An 18,796-nucleotide genomic window follows, 5' to 3' on the forward strand; every position below is an offset into this window, starting at 1 on the left:
CAGTTGTGTATACCTTAAGCTATTCTCCATATTTTGATTTTAAATGCTAAATGAGCCAAATTTTTAGACAAAATCTTTTTTAAAAAGTGAATACCTATTTGCTTAATAAATCAGTAATGGTCTTCTTTCCTACAGTGAGGAAGCAAGCTTTTGACCAGTGTTTTTGCCTAAATCCATTGTAACTAGAAATTCATATTGCTTTTATAAATGTTGAATTCACAAACATGAGTAGGTTCTATGATTTTTACTGAAACTTCAGCCTCAATCTGTTACGGCCTAAGAAGCATTCATCCTTGATGCTACCTTTCAAATTCATTTGAAATCATATAACCTGTCTTATGCTTAAAAATAATGTCCCTGATAGTTATTAATTTATTTTGTATGTACTGGTTGGCTTAAAATTAATCATAATAAATTTATTTGGTGTTTATGTGCATGTCATTAATATAGTACTTCCAAGCTTGCACTTTGTCAGCCTTCATTAACTGGCCAATTAATTACATGGAGGTACTTCTCATCTAAGTTTTTCTTTGATTTTTTTTTAAAAACTCTGCAAAACAGATTATAATAATGTATAAATATTGAGAATATTATACCTACAGTGCCTAAAATCTAGAATAATGCCTGGACCAATTATAATAATGGGCCTTCTCAAATAAAATTTATTTTACCTTGATTCCATCTGAATTTACTTTTGATTTTATTTCTAACCTCTTGCCTTCAAAGATTGGCACTCTGAGATTGCTCAGATATCTTAACTCTTATTAAGACTTATTAAGAGTTAAGACTTATTAGGGGGAGCCTGGCTGGCTCAGTCAGTAGAGCATGCTACCCTTGATCTCAGGGTTGTGAGTTCAAGCCCCACATTGGGCTTAGAACTTACTTTAAAAAATTAATTAATTAATTAAAATTTTAAAAATCAAAAAGGCTAAAAAAAAAAAGGGCACCTTGCTAGCTCAGTTAATAGAGTATGCGACCCTTGATTTCAGGGTTGTGAGTTCACACCCCACATTGGACATAGAGATTACTTTAAAAAAAGAGAGAGAAAGTTAAGACTTATTAACTCTATTTTTCTATATATGCTGTGTCTTTATATGTACTTATAATTTGTATTTGACCCAGTTTTAAATATGTTTTGAAGTAAACATATATGCATACCCAGAATAGTTAAAATGAAATTAAAACACAGATAATAAATCATATAATAAAGATTAGAAATTGTTCAACCAGAAACCAGAATGAGATAATTGTTGAAACTTAGTATTTGATTTGACCATGAGTTTTCTGACTGCCAAGGAAAAGAACAAAAACATTTTCATTTTTCCAGTTTAATGAGAGAGACAAAGTGTCATTAAACTTTAGATACCAGAATGGCTCTGTTTTCTGTAGCCAGAAATTCTTTACTTAAGCCTTTCATCTTCCTTTTATTCATTCACCAATTTACATATTATCTGCTTTTTGAAAACCTTGTATTACGTACTCAGTGAGGAATTGTCTTTTCTCTGAATTTATACATTGATCATTATAAAAGTATAGCTGTCGCTAATTGAGTACCTATCATGTGAAAGGCAAATAACAGACACTGAATTATCTCCAATCCTAGCAATAATCCTGCAAGATTCATGCTGTTTACCCTCTTTGCAGATGATGAGACTGAGACCACGAGAAGCTAAGTAATTTGCACAAGGTCAAATAGCTAATAAGGGCAGAGTTCGTTAGCTGAATTCAAGTAGCATTTTGTAATTTGAGGATTTCTTCATGGAGAATGTTCATTAAAAAAAAAAAAAAATCCGTAGTTGTGTAATAACCCCATAAGCTCTTTTCACTGTTCCTCCAAAAGAGAAGTTATATGAAACCCATTGACATTTGAATATTACTGTGCTTTCTTGCAGCCTGTGAACTTATGAATCAAGGCATCTTGGCCCTGGTCAGCTCCATTGGCTGCACGTCAGCAGGGTCCCTCCAGTCTCTGGCAGATGCCATGCATATCCCCCACCTCTTCATACAGCGCTCAACAGCTGGGACCCCAAGGAGTGGCTGTGGACTCACCCGGAGCAACAGGAATGATGACTACACTCTCTCTGTTCGCCCACCTGTCTACTTAAATGATGTTATCCTGAGAGTGGTCACAGAATATGCCTGGCAGAAATTCATTATATTCTATGATAGTGAATACGGTAAGTGTTTGTGATTTGTGTGAGTTTTGTAAGCTGATATTTGCATGGCAAGCAACTTCATTAAATCTTAAAAAACTTCAAGGAGCTTACTCATTGTTAACTGTGATTTTCTTGTTCTGTCATAATCTTACAAATCTAGCAGCAAAAACAAAAAGTTTTACTGAGTTCAAGTTCAGTCGTTTGTATTAAATCACTTTGAAGTCAAATTAAAAAATAAATAGCTGTCCCTAATGCTCAGTTTATAAATGTTTCTAAAGGGAATTTGACTTCAATATATCTTGATTTTTCAAATAATGAGAAGTCATAAAGACAATAGCGTCTTTCTCCCTTTTCAAAAACATTTGTATCTTTATAGAATAATAAAACACCGTTTTGGACAGATCCTGGAACACTGAAAATAGATGCCTGTTTATATTTATTGGTTCAAAAAAAAAAAAAAACTGACCTATTTCCTTACATCCTTACACTCTTTGGGAGTAACGGTTTATATTACTTTATAGTTAGCATGACATTTTGTCTGCAATATGAAATTTCACAAAAATGCTGAGTAGTATGAAGACACTTAATTTATTTAACTTCCCAAGATAAAACACAAAGCATTTGCCCTAAATTTACTATAATTCGAGAAGATACTTTGTCTCAGTATTTTTACTTGTGTTACATTAAGAAAAGTGAACAAAAATGACAACTATAGTTTATTTTTTCCTGAACAAATCTATTTTCTAACTGACTGATCCCAAAGATGTTCAAATTTAGTCTCTCCAATTTTTGTCATTAGGGGGAATAGAGATGGATATAATAAAATGAGAGAAAATTAGCAGGTCTTCATGAAGATATATATTTTGAAACATATGTTTCTTTAGAGATTTGCCTTAAAAAGGAGTCTCAGAAAAATGTTTTCCATTCAGGATGGATGGGTCTAGTTTTTATTTTTTTATTTCAAAAAATCACGAAGACTTCACCCTCTGTAGTACAACCAGTTTTTTCTTAGCAAATAAATAAACATTTAAAAATAATGGTTTTCTTGTCATAATCCACCCAGCATTGTGAACAATACTAGAGAACAGTTACACAAGAGCGAGCCAGAAAGTGGCATCAATAGAACTGAGCACAAACAGGTTGGCAGGAATCTGGAAAGCAACGAATAGGAGCCCCTGTGGACTCCCACGGAGGGAGAGCAAGTGGCAGTTACATTTATCCCTAAATATTCAAAGGTCGCATGGGGTTTTGGCAGCCAGAGTAGATTAAACTTGACGGGGAGATTTCAGCCAGAAGTCTGTGGCCCTCTCCAGAAGCACACTTGTCTCCAGGACGGAAATCCTTATTTTTGTTACTTAATTCATATTATTTAGGGATCACAGAACAAAGACCAAGAGACTGAAATGAATAAAGTTAAACAGAAAACGAAAAAATAATCGGCTCATCAGTAAAAGTAAGGGTTGAACGCAAATTTGAAATTTGCTGATAGGATTATTTAGTGAATGTAGTAAACTCTACCTCTGGAATCAATATGTGGAATATGCCTTTGTCAGTTTTCTTTCCGTCTTATTATCTATGATTTTTATTACCTTAACTGGCATTCTTATGATCTCTGCTCAAATATAACTTGAAATAATGAATTTTTAAACTGTAAACCTTTCTTTAAGAGGGGGAAAACATTTTTTAGTTAGTCTTACCAAAGTAGTCCAGTAAAATAAAGAACAGAAAAGTGATTTTTGATGAAAGTTTTCACAACATTAAAATGAGAATTTTACTTTTTCATTATATACATCCATGAGGAAAAAAAATCCCTTGTTATCTTGTTTCCAAGTCCTACATGGTTTACAGCTAGGAATTCTTCTAAGAAAATACATTTTTATTATTGATGAGGTAAATGTTTTTGAAAATGTACACTAAATTCATAGTCATAGAAAATCATTTACATACATTTGAAATTCCTTATTCTTTTTTCCTCTGTTTAATAAGTAAATAAGATGCTGTAATCACAGTGCATGACTGGAGTCCTCTGTTAGAAACAGGATTTGTTTTAGGAATAATAATAATAATAATAATAATAATAATAATATGTTCTTTTACTTTGGTGATAAACTTGCTTTTGACTTACTTTTTAATTTAATAATTCATGAAAAACTACCCTGCTCATATCCTTAAAATTATTTCCAGTAATACTCTTGTTTAATAAAAGAAAATTTCCCTTTGATGCTCACAATAAATCTTCCTAGTAAAGAACTGGGCTAGAGTCCAAAATAAACATCAAGCTATCCAAATACCTTCTACCTTGAAGAGGGCTACATGTGTTTACATATCCATTCATCAATGTCATCATTTTAAGTTCAAACATTGGAATTATACTTGACTTTTATCTTGGTTATCAGGAATTGCTTTCATTAAGGAATGGATTAAGCATCATCTATGCATGAAATAAGGCATCCTGCTGGAGCCAAATGTGATTAAAGATGTATTTTGCTTATAAAAATATACCTTAAAAAAAAGAAAAAAAAGATTAAGCTTCTATATCCAGTTAATTAGAGAAACACTTTTTTCAAAAGCAGTTAATTATGATTAAGGGCACAGTATAAAAGTCTACATTAAATTCCCTAACAAAGAAAATTCAAGTCTTTGATTCTAAGTAAATGGATGAAAACAGAAAAAAAAAAAAAAATGTGGAAACTTTATTTGAATGGATTGATTCAAGACATTTTTAAAAAGGCTTGAAAAGAGTTTAGGAAGTGTTGAGCTTTTAAAAAATGCGCCATTTAAGAAATGTTCATTGCTCACTTGCTTAGTGCAATGCAAAATATGAGATAAAAAGTTTTACAGAATGTAGTCTTAGCCCATAAGAAGCTTACAATTAACAAAAGAGGTAAAATATTTATGACTCTTTTAATCGAGAAAATAGTGTGTTAAGTGTCATGAATGACGCAAACTGAATGCTAATGGTGTGTAATGAAGAAGGTGTTGAATTTTTGGCAGCAGTGATCAAAGAAGGCTTTATGGGTGGACCTTGACGTTGAATGTTGCCTTTCAAAATGCTAGCTAACTTCACAATGTGTGAGAGACAGTCACTCCAACAGAGAGAAATTGTGAACAAGTCTTATAGCAATAAAAATATTAAAAATAATATCTCTGAGCATTTAATTTGCCAGGTCCAAGAATAAGTATTTTACATTAAGTCATGTAATCTTTTCAACAGCTCTATGAAGTAGGTAACATTATTATCACAATTTTACAAAAAGGAAAACAGAAAAAAAACAAAACTGAGTTACTTTCTCACAAAACACAGCTAAGTATGAGCTGAGTTCTAAAGTCTGATCAGAGTCTACACTCCTAACTATGTATAATGAGTATAAAGGAGTTGCAGTGTACTATTCCCCAAGAATGTAATAAAAAGGGCTAATCTTACAGAGAGCATTTATTATATCCAGGCTCTCTTCCAAGTGCCTACAGTGCCTACACGTGTCATCTCATTTATGATGATGATGATGATGATGATGATGATGGTGATTTTTTGCAAATGAAAAAACTGAGGATGTAAGACATCAGGTAATTTGCAAGTAAGCTGAGAAGCACGAATTCAAACACTGATAGTCATTTCCATAGTTCTCGTTTTTCACCACTATTTTGACTCTATAGAAATAAGAATAAAATTAATTCCTGACAACTGTAAAATTTAAAAAAAATGAGTTTACAAATGAAATACATAGAATCATCTTTATTAAAGAGAGAAAATGATGTCAAGCCTGCAGATCTTCACCATATTAAGATTTTCAAAGAAAAATACTGTATGTCAATTCAGAAGATTTGGCTATCATTGGAAGTATGGAAACAGGACAGTCATTGGGCCAAAGTAGGCTGACCCATTGGCACAAACAGCTGCCTTCCTGCAGAATAACCATTCTTGCTTTTCAATTTGCCAACAGAATGCGAAGTTCATTTGAGAGACCAATACCTCCCATTGAAAAACTACATTTTTTGGCTCTCTTACAGCTGGGAGTTGTGATATAATATTGTCAAGAGCTATGAAGGGTCTGAGATTTTACTCTACTTGCAAGCTAAGTTAGCTTGCATCAATTTCATAGATACTGGCAGAAAACATTCTACTTCTTTAGACAGATAGAGGACTTTAATAGTCATGGTACAGCAAGCAGCGTGAACCTCATATTAATGTTGTTTCCTCTTGACCTCCTGTCTTACAAGACTATGTGTAGCCACTCCGGTGGATGCTGTACATGCAGTGGGCTCGTGTGACAGCTAAGGAACCCTGGCTTAGGGAATCTCTATCTTTTATGATGGGCTTCTAAGTAAACCTGCTTGGCGTATGTCCAGAAAAAGACATTATCTTCATTGTAAATAAGTCTCTCTTATCTAGGGAGAGTTTCTGCTTGCATAATATGAAATAAGACACAAAATCTATGGAGAATTGTCTCCCCAAAAGATTTTTTTTGTTGTTTGTACAATATTGTTGGCTTCTAGCAAATTTCCCTATGTATATGCCAGTCCTAAAACCACTCTGGTTAATCTTATTGACAGGAGGTAGGATCAGATCTATTCAATTTGTCTCCTCTGCATTTATTTAAAGAAACTATAAATAAGATTTTTAATGAGCAAGATTGATCTCAACCATGCCCATCAGGGTCCTGGACTCAGCAAGCTGAATAAATCCCATAAACTATCAAGAGTCTACTTTATTTTTTTAATTAAATATTTTATTTATTTACTTATTTATTTATTTATTTATTTGAGAGATAGAGCGAGAGAGAGTGAGAGAGCACAAGCAAGGAGAGCGGCAGAGGGAGGGGAAGAAGCAGGCCCCCCGCCAAGCTGGCAGCGTGATGCAGTGCTCGATACCAGGACCTTGGGATCATGACCTGAGCCGAAGGCAGACGCTTAACCGGCTGAGCCACCCAGGCGCCCCAAGAGTCTACTTTAAAAAGTCAGAGAGTTTCCTCCTTAAATTTCTGCATAAACCTTTTTACTTGGCCAGAGGCATTGATCCAGGTACAATAAGATTTATTTGTAATTGCAAAGATTCTACCTGTCTCACAAGGAGAAATTCTGTCATCTAGAACAACCTTGGCCAGTGAGTTGAGGCTGACCTGAATGACTTCCAAGGCTGAAGTGGTACCATCAATCACTTTAGTGAAATTCATGGGAAAAAATTCTAATTGGATGACTCTTATCATAGGGAAGACTATCTATAGGACACATATCAGTAACAAGTAGATATGGCTCCATGTGGCTCTCCCAAATTAATTAGGGTAAGCCTCACTTTAGAGAGATCTCGGTAAAGTACTACATTATCTGCTGCTAGTGTTTACTTAAATACTTTAGGTTCTCAAAGCCACCCCTAATGTGTGACTCTTGTCTTCAGAAAGGAGGTAACCTTCACACAAGAACTACAGTTCTGGAAATGCACATGATGTCCCTGGTGTGGGAGGGGGGTTGGAGAGATGGAGGTTAGGAAAGAGCGAAGGGAAGGGTTGGTTACATTGCTGGGATCCCCTGAGTGAGACATACATCAATAGGTCCTTCAATATGACTTCTGGTATTTCTAAGAGTTCTCAATTCATATAGGATATATGAATCCAGCTCTTGTTTAGGAGAGACAGCCTGAGGTCAGTCAATACAATCTGTCTTTAGTGTTTGTTTCAAGGGTTAGCAACCTACTGTTGGGCCTGAAATTTCTTTTTGTAAATAAAGTTTCACTGGAACACAGCATGTTCATTTGTTTGCCTGTTGTCTGTGTCTGCTTTTGAGCTACAATATCAGAGTTGAGCATTTGCAGTAGAAACAATATAACCCATAAGCCTAAAATATGACACCATGGTCCTTTAAGAAATTGTTTACTAACCTCTGTTCTATGGCATCATCTGGTGATTTTCTTACCGCTCCATGTAATGAATGAAAATAGAGGCAGAGAAGGTATTTGGAGAGATAGGTGTTTTGCAGGAGGAGTGCATCTCCTGCTGTTTCCAGTAGTCTTTTTGATAAGATTAAGGGAATGATGATCAAATCCTGAGTATAGCCCTCTCTGATGAGGAATAGCAGATCCAGCAGTCAGTTAAATTTAAGGCCTTTATATCAATTTGAAAGGTCTGCACCAGGGTATTTCCTTTCACAAAGAGAACTCCAAGAGTTATTTTGAAAGACAGAAGTCATTCATGTACATCCATTCTATCTTAGGGGGCCTAAGGATTTCCCTTCCCTGTGTTGGAGGTGTTGCTCTTTCTCCAGTTCCAGAAATATGGTGTGTCCCATTCCCATAACTGTAACTTCATTTTTTTCTTCATTGATTTCTGTTTGCACTCAGACCTTTTATCAGGAATGTTCAGGTGCAAAAAGACAGGACATTTTTATAAAACTTATGGAGACCAGTTATGTCCCCCCACTTTAGCCTGCAATAGCCATATAGGAGGACTTGACAAACAGTGTACTCACCATGTGTTCATTACCCTTATGTTTCAGAATCATGTCAGTCCAACAAGAGACTCCAGGAGGTGGGAAAGAAATATAAGTCCAACTCCCTTAAGCTCCATTTAAGCCAGGCAGGCACCCAGGTTGGTCTGGAGAAAGAGAATGAAGTGTCATACTTAGGAAAGGCATCAACCCACTGAGCCCCAAGCACAATAACTACAAAAATAAAATAAAATTACAAAATAAAATAAAATAAAATAAAATAACAAACCAATGGAAAGGCTTAAATAGCAAGCAACTAAATGTCCACCTTCAGAATATAGCAAAATAAGACTGTATTAAACCCAAAGTAGAATAAATAAAATAATTAATTAAGGGTAAAAATTAATGAAATAGAAAATTAATAAACAATAAAGAAAACTAAGAGAGTCTAAATTTATTAATTTTGGGGGCACCTAACTGGTTCAATTGGTAGAGCATGTGATTCTTGATCTCAGGGTCATGAGTTCAAGCCCCATGTTGGGTAGAAAGATTACTTAAAAAAATTTCTAGTAAAATTATTAATTCTTTGTAGAGATTAATAAAATTGATAAATTCCTAGTGAAACAAATTGTTATTAAAAAAAAACAAAATTTACCAGTATCAGAAATAAAAGAAAAGATATCACTACAGAACTTCCTCAAAAAAAAAAAAGAAAATGTACTGCAAGTCCCAACCATGGAAATAAAGCAAGAACTAAAAATGAATAGTCATATAGTTTGGAGAGGAAGAAATAAAAATTTCTTTTTGTCAATACACAATTAGATGCATAGAGAATCCTATGAAATCTCAAAAAAATCGTACAAAAATTTTAAGTTAACTTAGCAAGTTTACAGACTAAAAGATAAATATTTGAAAATAAGTATATATTATAATAGCAGTAAAAAATTGGAAACTGAAATAAACAAAAATGTGAAAACATAGAGTGCCTCAGGAGAAATCTACAAAATATTGCAGTACATTTATACTGGAAACTACAAAATTTGACCAAGAGAATATATATCAAGAGAATGATATATATAATATCATTAAGATGTCTATTCTCAATAAATTAATTTATAGATTCAATGTAATTCTAATCAAAAATTTGTAAGCTCTTTTGAGGAAATTAATAAGCTGATTCCAAAATTTATATGGATATCTAAAAATATCATATAGCCACAATATTGAAAAATAATAAAACTGGATTAAATGCTTTACCTGATTTCAAATCTCATTTAATATTGGCTTAAGATTGACAAATAGATCACATTAGGGTTCAGAAGTCTACTCATTTGTACACAGTCAATTTGTTATTGACCAACACGCCAAGTCAATTCAGTGGAGAAGTGCTCTTAACCAACAGTAATGAAACAACTGGACATGTATATAAAAAGAGAAGAAAAGAAGGAAAAGAAAATAATAAAAAACCTTGACTCCTATCTCACACATACAAAATTTAGTTCAAGATTAATCATAAACCTAAACTAAAAGCTAGAAGAAAACATAAGATAATATTCTTGCGACTCTGGGATATGCAGAGAGTTCTTAGACACATCAAAAAATGAATCTAAAATAATAATTTGGACTTCATCAAAATTCATAATATCTACTCATTAACAGACACCATTAAGAAAATAAGTAGGCAAATTACAAGCTGGGGAATATAGCCCAGGACATATATCCGAGAGGCTTATATAAATACATAGGATTTGTAGAAAGCTCAGAGAATTAAAAAGAAAAATGATTCCTACAATGCAACAATATGAGACCAACAAAAATATACAATTAAAAATGGGCAAAAGGCTTGTGCAAATAATTCATAGAAGAGAAAGATATGTAAAGGAAAGAAAAAGGGGGCAAAAATCAATTTCCCTATCATAGTTTTAAACTAAATAGCATAATTGAGGGTTCCTGGGTGGCTCAGTTGGTTAAGAGTCTAACTCTTGATTTTCGCTCTGGTCATGATCTCAGGGTTGTGAGATCCATCCCTGAGTCAGGCTCTGCGCTGGGCATGGAACCCACCTAAGATTCTCTCCCTCTCTCTCTGCCCCTCCCCCTCCCTCTCTATAAATAAATAAATAAATAAACTAGCTAACTAATAGCATAATTGAATCATCATTTAGAGATTGTAGATTCATAGACAAAAATCATTTAGAATTGAATGTAGTGGATTCCTAGAACCCAAATTTGGTAATAGATCAGAATGAATAGAAGAGCTTTTTAATATCATAATACCTGAGTCCCATCACAGACTCCTGGAATCAGCATTGTTGCAAGGTATGCAGCCAGCTTTGTTCCTCAAGGAGGCATTTGGAAACAAATTTCAGCAGACCTTTTCTTTCAGCATCTTTAATTGTTAGCATCGTTTCCCCTTCCAGAATATTCCAATGGAGACAGAACTTATTATATTTTGAAGGAGCTTACTTCACATTTGGACACTGGGTGTTTCTAGTTGTCAGAAAGTTTTTCTTGATATGAAACTTAAAATACCAATATTGGACAAAGTGATCTATTTTCTGGAATAATAGAAAATAATAATCATTTTGCTTAAAATCATTTATCAGTAAGTGAAGAAAATTGTTATGCTCCCTGAACTCTCCTTAGTCTTCTACTCCCTAAGTACCATTTTCAACATGGGCAATTTCCCATTTTCAATGTGTTGTGCTTTTCAAAGATTTCACTTTTCTAAATGTCTTTATTCCTATCTCTCTAGTTTTTCAGTATCTCTGTATATGATCTGATACATTTACTGATTATTCATTAAGCCTCATGCTATCTTATTGCCTTAGAGAGAGGAGTAAAACCTCTGTCTCTTTTTAGCAAAACAAAACAAAACAAAATTACACACTGGTACTTTTTGTTTTTTTAATAATTTTTTTTAAAAAAAATATATTAAATCTTTATTGTATCATTCATCATATTGCCTTACCCCTCCAATTTTTCATCCTCAATTTGTTTTGATTTCAACCAAATCTCCAAGAGGAAGTTTGGTCAAGGAGGTGGAATATGATATTGAAGAAGGCTCATTAAAAGCAACTGGGAGTAGTCCAGGTAGACTCACTATCAGAGAGGTCTATACAAGGAATTAGTTGAATGTACTAGCCAATGGCTAGATTCCAGAATCAAGGAACTGACAATATACAGAAACCAGAAATTTATAATAGTAGTAGGTGGTTCTTAAAGTAGAATAAAAGCAGATATATTTCTTTAAAGGAAGGATTCTATTCTGAGAATATTGATGAGAGAAAAGTTGAATTTCATATCTGGGAAAACTGAATAGAACTGATTTACCAGAGTGACATAAGCGGTAAGGTTGAAGTGCTTTTCAATGAATAAGCTACTTGAGTTCTTTAATTTCCTTTGCCTAAAACAATATTGGTCCCACAGCCCAATACTGGATTTGATCTATTGATAGATCTATTAGATAGATCAAGTTATGAAGGAGGGATAATACGATGACAGGGATCTAAGCAACTTGTTACAGTAATGACACAGATACATGTACTTACTGAAAATTGTTAGACATCCTCTTACCATAGCCTAATCTCTACTTCAGTTTATGTATTGATTTCATTCTTAGGCAAGATAGATGACATTGGTGACTCTAAGCATATCTTTACAAATTATTATACTAAAGAAAGACCCTCTTCCTGCTTTGTTTGTATATCAAATATCATACCTATAGATATTTATCTATATACCAAATCTTGGGCTCTGTTTGGATCCTGTGCTGATCCTTGAATCAAATAAATTGGCCAGGCACTTGGTGGGCTCTCAATCACTAACCTGAATTATGTGATGGGTGAATTACCTCTGGGTGAAGTGCAGGCGTATGTGGATGCATATGCTTCTTTTTCCAGTTTGAGGGAAACCTTGCTTATAAGAAAAATAATTATTTAAACATTAATTAGATTATTTTATTTTAGTTAATTAAATTTTAAATATTTTACTATTATTAAATTGAATTATATAAAATATGTAAATTATAAATACTTGTCTTTGTAATTCAACATTTAAAATTGCTTTTAAAACATACACTTTCAAAGTCTAGTTTGAGTATGTTTTTGTTTTAGTTTAGTTTAAATTTATTTTATGTTCTCAAAATTTCTGATATTCTCCTTAGTTTCAGGAGAGTATTTTTTCTTTTACAACAGAATTTTTAGCCATATATAGATTTCTACTATACTTTGTTAAACTATTTCTGAAAATCAGAGACCTTAAAGGGCATAATAGGTGTTGATAAAATATCTTAAAATGGAAATGATTAAATTAAATATATATATTTGTCTATATATATAAAAATATACATTTTTGACACCCATAGGCACAAAAGCAAAGAAAAAAACTCAGCTCTAAGGATTATCAAATGGGTTACTTATGGGCTCTCCCTCATTCTGAAAACACTGGTTTAATGATTCCAAATTATAAGGTCAATACATAGTAGAGTGACCTGAGATACTTACACATTACTGTTAAGTACATCAATGTATCACCCTTTCTTACAATTAAATTGACATATGGTAAACCCCTTTGAAATGAACATTGAATGATCATCCTCATGAATGCATTCCATGGAATAACAGTGTTTATTCCATGCATCTTGATGTAGGTTTAATCAAAGCCCATAAAATGGACACATTCCTCTTAATTGATTGCAAATGTTTATAATTACCCTGAGGGTGTTTTCAAATGTCTAATGACTATAATATTATTAACTATCTCTCTAGACAGTCTTAAAGCTGTTTATTACTCATTTGGCCACTTTCCAACTTTCAGTTCTCTCATTTACTTCAATGTGCATCAATAAGTGTATAATTAATCCAAGCATCTTATTGAGCTATTTCCTTTGCATTAGTCCGTATTATGTCAAGTAGTTAAAAATGATATATTGTACTACTTTGGATTTGTTCATTAGTCAAATGTCCTTATTGATCAGCATTACTGTAAAGATGACTCTCATACTAAAACACTATGATCTAATGCTAAAATAGTAAGTTCTCATCAAATAGAAAATCTTATTGATGGGCCACTGTTGTTGGACTGTGTCATCTCAAAATCTAATACAGCATATTATCCTTATTTTCTAAATATACCACAAATGGCAAGGGAATACTCAATGGAGACTTAAATCCTTTTTGAAGTAAGGGTTCTTCTAAACAAAAATTTTTAAATCACTCAGTGGTGAAAAGACTTATTTTCTCAGGAAATGAGGCACTTTGTAGAGTATGCTTTGCAATTCGTATGTTGGGAAAAGCCATTCAGCTCAATGATCTCATGGATCCAGCAACATGCCATATTCCTTTCTATGTAAAGTCATGAGATTCTAAATATTAATTTTAAAGCTCAGAATTCTGTCATAATTTCAGAAACACCAAGATTGGCTGAATGCAGTGCTAATCTCTTGCTCCAAGTGAGGTCTTCAATGCATTAAGTGATCAAAACGATTAAATGCACTAATCTACTCAAATGAGGGAGAGAGATGAGTAGACCAAAAAAAAAAAAAAAATCAGACTTACCGAAACTTAGTGACAAACCTCTTTTCCTACCAAATTCAATATTTTAAATTTGATATTTGAACATAATGATCAGAGTGAGGAATACTGTTTGATAGATTCCAGAGAATGTCACTAAATTTAGTTAAATTGCAACTACAGTTTGGAAAATGAGTAGTATAGTAAGATTCCTCTATCTACTATAGGGCCTGTGTTATCATCAGATGCTTTAGAGAGTGAACTCCTTGAGGGCAACAATTGTTTTTGTCTTGTTCTTCTAAGTACTTTTACTTCTCTTCTAAGTACCTTTCAAAGTGCTTGACCCATAGTAAACAGAGAGTTGATTCTAAAAGGGATCTATTTGGATGCTGACCACTAGTTCGAAATGAACAACAGGATATCATACTACTGGTTTGGGGGTCAGTTTGGAAATGTATTTATACATTAGTTTTCAATATAGCCTGGGATTTTTTCAATCCTAATATACATTAATGTAAACCATTTTTAATATAGATTAAATTTAATCTTTCATTAGTGATTATAATGAAGTCATTATTTTACACAATTTAATAAAATAAATAATTAAGCTTCATGGGGTGCCTGGGTGGCTCAGTCAGTTAAGCACCCGACTCTTGATTTCGGCTCTCCCAATTTCAGGGTCATGAAATGGAGACCACGCTGGGCTCTGTGCTCAGCATGGAGTCTGCTGGAGATTCTCTCTCTCCCTCTCCCTCTGCCCGTCCCCCCGCTCATGCATGCACTCTCTCTCTAAATAAATAAAAGCTTTAAAAAAAGAAATAAAATTAATTAATTACTTAATTAGTTAAGCTTCAATCAGCCAGTACCTCTTGGAGTGTTGTGGGAAGTGGTCTAAATAGGTTACACAAGTCACAAGTCAGATGTCAGAGAAATTGATCATTGCTAGAATATCAAGTTCTGAGGGTGTTACCTAGATCAACTTTTAGTCCTTACTAAGATTTTCTTTTTTCATTTCTTCATAGAAAAAGCAGAAGAAAATTAGGAACAAATGGGACTTTTGACTGTGTTAATAAAGTCTTGATAATGAAAATGCACATTGCTTAGAAATTTGCTTTAATGTTTCACAAGTCCTATTTCCTTTTATCAGAACAACCCAGTAATTACAGTAATTAAACTTTTTTTTTCAGCAATAAGGTATGGTTAGTTGCTACTTACCCTATGCCTCCATTCCTTGCTTCCATTTCTTTTATTGGTATTAATCACATTAAAACATAATTACCAGTTTAAGCTGTCCTTTGCTCTACTCAACTGGATGTACCTCAAGGATAGGAACTGTGGTTTCACCTTCATCACCAGATTATCAGATGTTTATAGAAAGATGTTATATTAGTCAATAGCCTTCCTCTTGAAAGGGATAGAAGCTCATTTCAAACTAAGTAAGCAAAAAGTGAAAAAAGCCTCTGTTTTACTTCACATGTTGGCTTCACTCAGCTTCTCTCTAGACACACTGGCTCTTGCAATCCCAAAAGTACATCATTACAACTTGTGATACAAAAGAGAAATCATTTTTGTTTCATTATCCATATACCAAATTTCAGTCCTCATTTGAATCCCGTGACTATCCCCTAGGCCAGGGACATGGTGAGCTCAAACTGACCGTCCTGAGATACCTGACCGCACAGAGTGTAGATTGCCATAGAACGTGGAACACAAGGGATGGGTCCAGGTTTGTTTCTTAAGTGAAAAATGAGGTTTTGTTATTTGAAATCAAGGAGAAGAAACACTGGGAACTTAAAACAGCAGACATTAACTATGAAATTAACTCCAAGCTCACAGGGCCACGTGGGTATCAAACTAAGGATCCAAACTCATTTGTCTGACGTCAAGCGTAGTGTGTTTTCCATAGTAGAAAGTTGTTTCAAAAAAGAAAGGTGCAGTGACTTATAAAAGCAAATTTCTTATAAGGTCAAATTACCTTGAAAACCAAAACAATAAATGCAAGGAAAATTCCTGGCTGCGTTCTGTCCTGTGCCATCCAAACCCCCCTTCAAAACTAAAGCATTTATTTCCCCATCCACTGAGAGCGTTGGCAGCTGACTACCCTCCCCAGGAATTGCCCTCAGGTGAAGAGAACCACCAAACCAAAGCCCATGCAGGATGATAGAGTTTCTTCTCCCACTGGTCCTAACGTAGGAGAACTCTGAGGGCATCACACTTCCCAGGGTCTGGGCAGGTCTCTGCTGAGCATCACCACGGCTCTCCCTCCGCCTACTCTTGCTCCCTTCCCTGCACAAGTGTTATTCTTGAGAGCTATCCCCAGTAAACTTCCTGCTCTTCCATCCTGTCTCCAGAGTCTACTTCCCCGGAACTCTACCTTCTACAGCATAGTGGGTTTTCTTTAGACCTGAAGGAGAGCTAGAGTTAGACTAATTATTAACTGAAACCAATGACATGTTATTGGGAGAGGTATTAAGGTTTATTATGTTTCTTAATATTTTTATTTAAAAGTTTCTTCTATTTAAATAAAGTGTAATACACACTATTAGTTAACATGTGAACATCTCTATGCTTTACCTTCCTGTATAGCATGAGTAGAAAAAAATCATTAAGAGTAGTAACAATATGCTAATCCAGGTTCTCCGATAACTACCTGTAAGGAAATCAAGCAGATCAGACTAAGAGACCATAATCTAGGCAGTATGCATAATGTTTCAGGTATGTACATATATGGGGGAAAGGGAGAATCCATAATCTTCATGGCTTTTTCAAAGGAGTCTGTGACACAAAGAAGGTTAAGAAATTGGAGCATTGGGTCCCAAACTGGTTTCTTAAGGATCATCAGCTGAGAAAAATCTCTGGTCTTTGTCATGAGAGTTTTTATTTTATTGGAATGGGGTGGGGCTCAGAAAACTTCTTTTTCAACAAGTTCTCCAGATGATTCCAAAAATAAATTAAGTGGACCATAATTTGAAAAATAGCGACCTAAGGACTAAAGTATACTTCTATATTAGCTTTCTATTGCTGCTGTAACAAATGACCACAAATTTAGAGGCTTAAACACCAGAAATTATTATGTGACACTTCTGGAGGTCAGAAGTCTGACATGGTATCTCAATGGGCTAAAATCAAGATATCAGCAAGTCTGTGTTCCTCTCTGGAGGTTCTTGGGGAGAAACTTCCTCACCTTTACTTGCTTCTAGAGGCCATCTATATTTCTTTGCTAGAGTTCCTGTTTCCCATTCATCAAAGCCGGCAATGTTGCATCTCTCTGAATTTTCCCCAAAGTCAACTTATTCTTTAGTAGTCAGATCTCCCTTTGACTCTCTCATCTGTCTTTTTCTTCTAATTTTAAGGACTCTGTGATCACTAGACCCCCCCTTAATAATACAAGAAATCTCCCCATCTTCAGGTCAGGTGATTAACAACTTTAATGCCACCAGGAGCATTAATTCTGGGGCACCTGGGTGGCTTAGTTGGTTGGGCATCTGCCTTTGGCTCAGGTCATGATCCCAGGGTCCTGGGATCAAGCCCCGCATCAGGCTCCCTGCTCAGCGGGAAGCCGGCTTCTCCCTCTCCTCCCCACTCATGTTCTCTTCTCTCTATCTCTGTCTGTCTCTCTCTCAAATAAATAAATAAAATCTTAAAAAAAAAAAAAAAGGAGTATTAATTCCTCTTTGCTGAATAACTTACTCACAGGTTCCAGGGATTAGGATTTGGGCATCTTTGGAAGGTCACTCTTCTGCCTACCACAAGTTCTTTTGTAGTGCCCAGGAAAAAAAGTCATTTTTTCCCTAATGTTATGTTTAATAACTCAGTTAATAAGGCTTCCACCCTTCACTGTTATAAAATTATCTGGTCAGTAGAATTAATAATCAGTGGAATTACTGAACTGAAATGCTATTTAACTTTCTGTTATGAATAAATAGCACTTAGTCACACCCACAGGCCTAGAAGCTCCTTGAAGCTAGCCGCCCTGTCTTGTCGCTTTTGTTTCTGTGACTTTTATTTTTACTTCTTGTCAAGTAATAGACACACAGATAAGGTCACTGAATAACTGTCATGGTTAATTATGTTCATGAATTAATAAAACCAAAGGTCTACTCTCTCTTTTAATGACTCTTCCACAGAGCAGCTAAGAGACAGCATGATTCAGATTCTTCTCATATTAAACTTACCAGTTGCCACATATCATGGGTGTTTAGTGTTATTCTTAAACAAGCAAAGCCATTATTATTTAATTTATGCATTCCAAGAGTCTAAAACGTTATGCTTGTTATTTTGGGTAGCTACCCAACAGTAAATTTTAGGCAATTATGCTCTATAGGTGTGGATAGGGGTGGTCTCTTAACAAGTGATTATCTACTATTATTAACAATAATAGCAACAACTATGTGTTAGACCCTACACTGGATTTTGTGCACACACGCACCCATGTGCACACCCTCACTAATCTGATCTTTGACGACATCTATAAAATAAATATTTCCTCATTTACAGACCAAAAAACAATTTTGAAAATTTTGCAATCACACCATCTAGGCAGTGATAACCACAATTCCAGACTAAGGAAGAAAAGGATAGCTTGTTATCCACTTAGATGCTCCACTTAAAATTTTCAGTAGGTTAAAATTGTATTTAGGATAAAATCAAAACTTCTTTCTGTGTCTCGCCGGGAACCACAAAATCTGACCCTCCCTCTCCATACATGTTCGC

At 34.4% G+C, this 18,796-nt stretch overlaps 1 protein-coding gene across 4 annotated transcripts in view; it reads left to right on the forward strand.

The window, feature by feature from the left end:
* Positions 1 to 18,796, forward strand: part of GRID2 (glutamate ionotropic receptor delta type subunit 2) — a 1,428,484-nt gene that overhangs the window by 752,266 nt on the left and 657,422 nt on the right. For all 4 annotated transcript variants that reach the window (XM_032400835.1, XM_032400836.1, XM_032400834.1 and 1 more), the window contains exon 3: positions 1,893 to 2,177. In XM_032400835.1, coding sequence (XP_032256726.1) covers positions 1,893 to 2,177 — 285 coding nt within the window. The remainder of the gene's footprint in view (positions 1 to 1,892; positions 2,178 to 18,796) is intronic.

The sequence above is a fragment of the Phoca vitulina genome, unplaced genomic scaffold, assembly GCF_004348235.1.
Source record: "Phoca vitulina isolate PV1807 unplaced genomic scaffold, GSC_HSeal_1.0 scaffold3, whole genome shotgun sequence".
Taxonomy (NCBI): domain Eukaryota; kingdom Metazoa; phylum Chordata; class Mammalia; order Carnivora; family Phocidae; genus Phoca; species Phoca vitulina.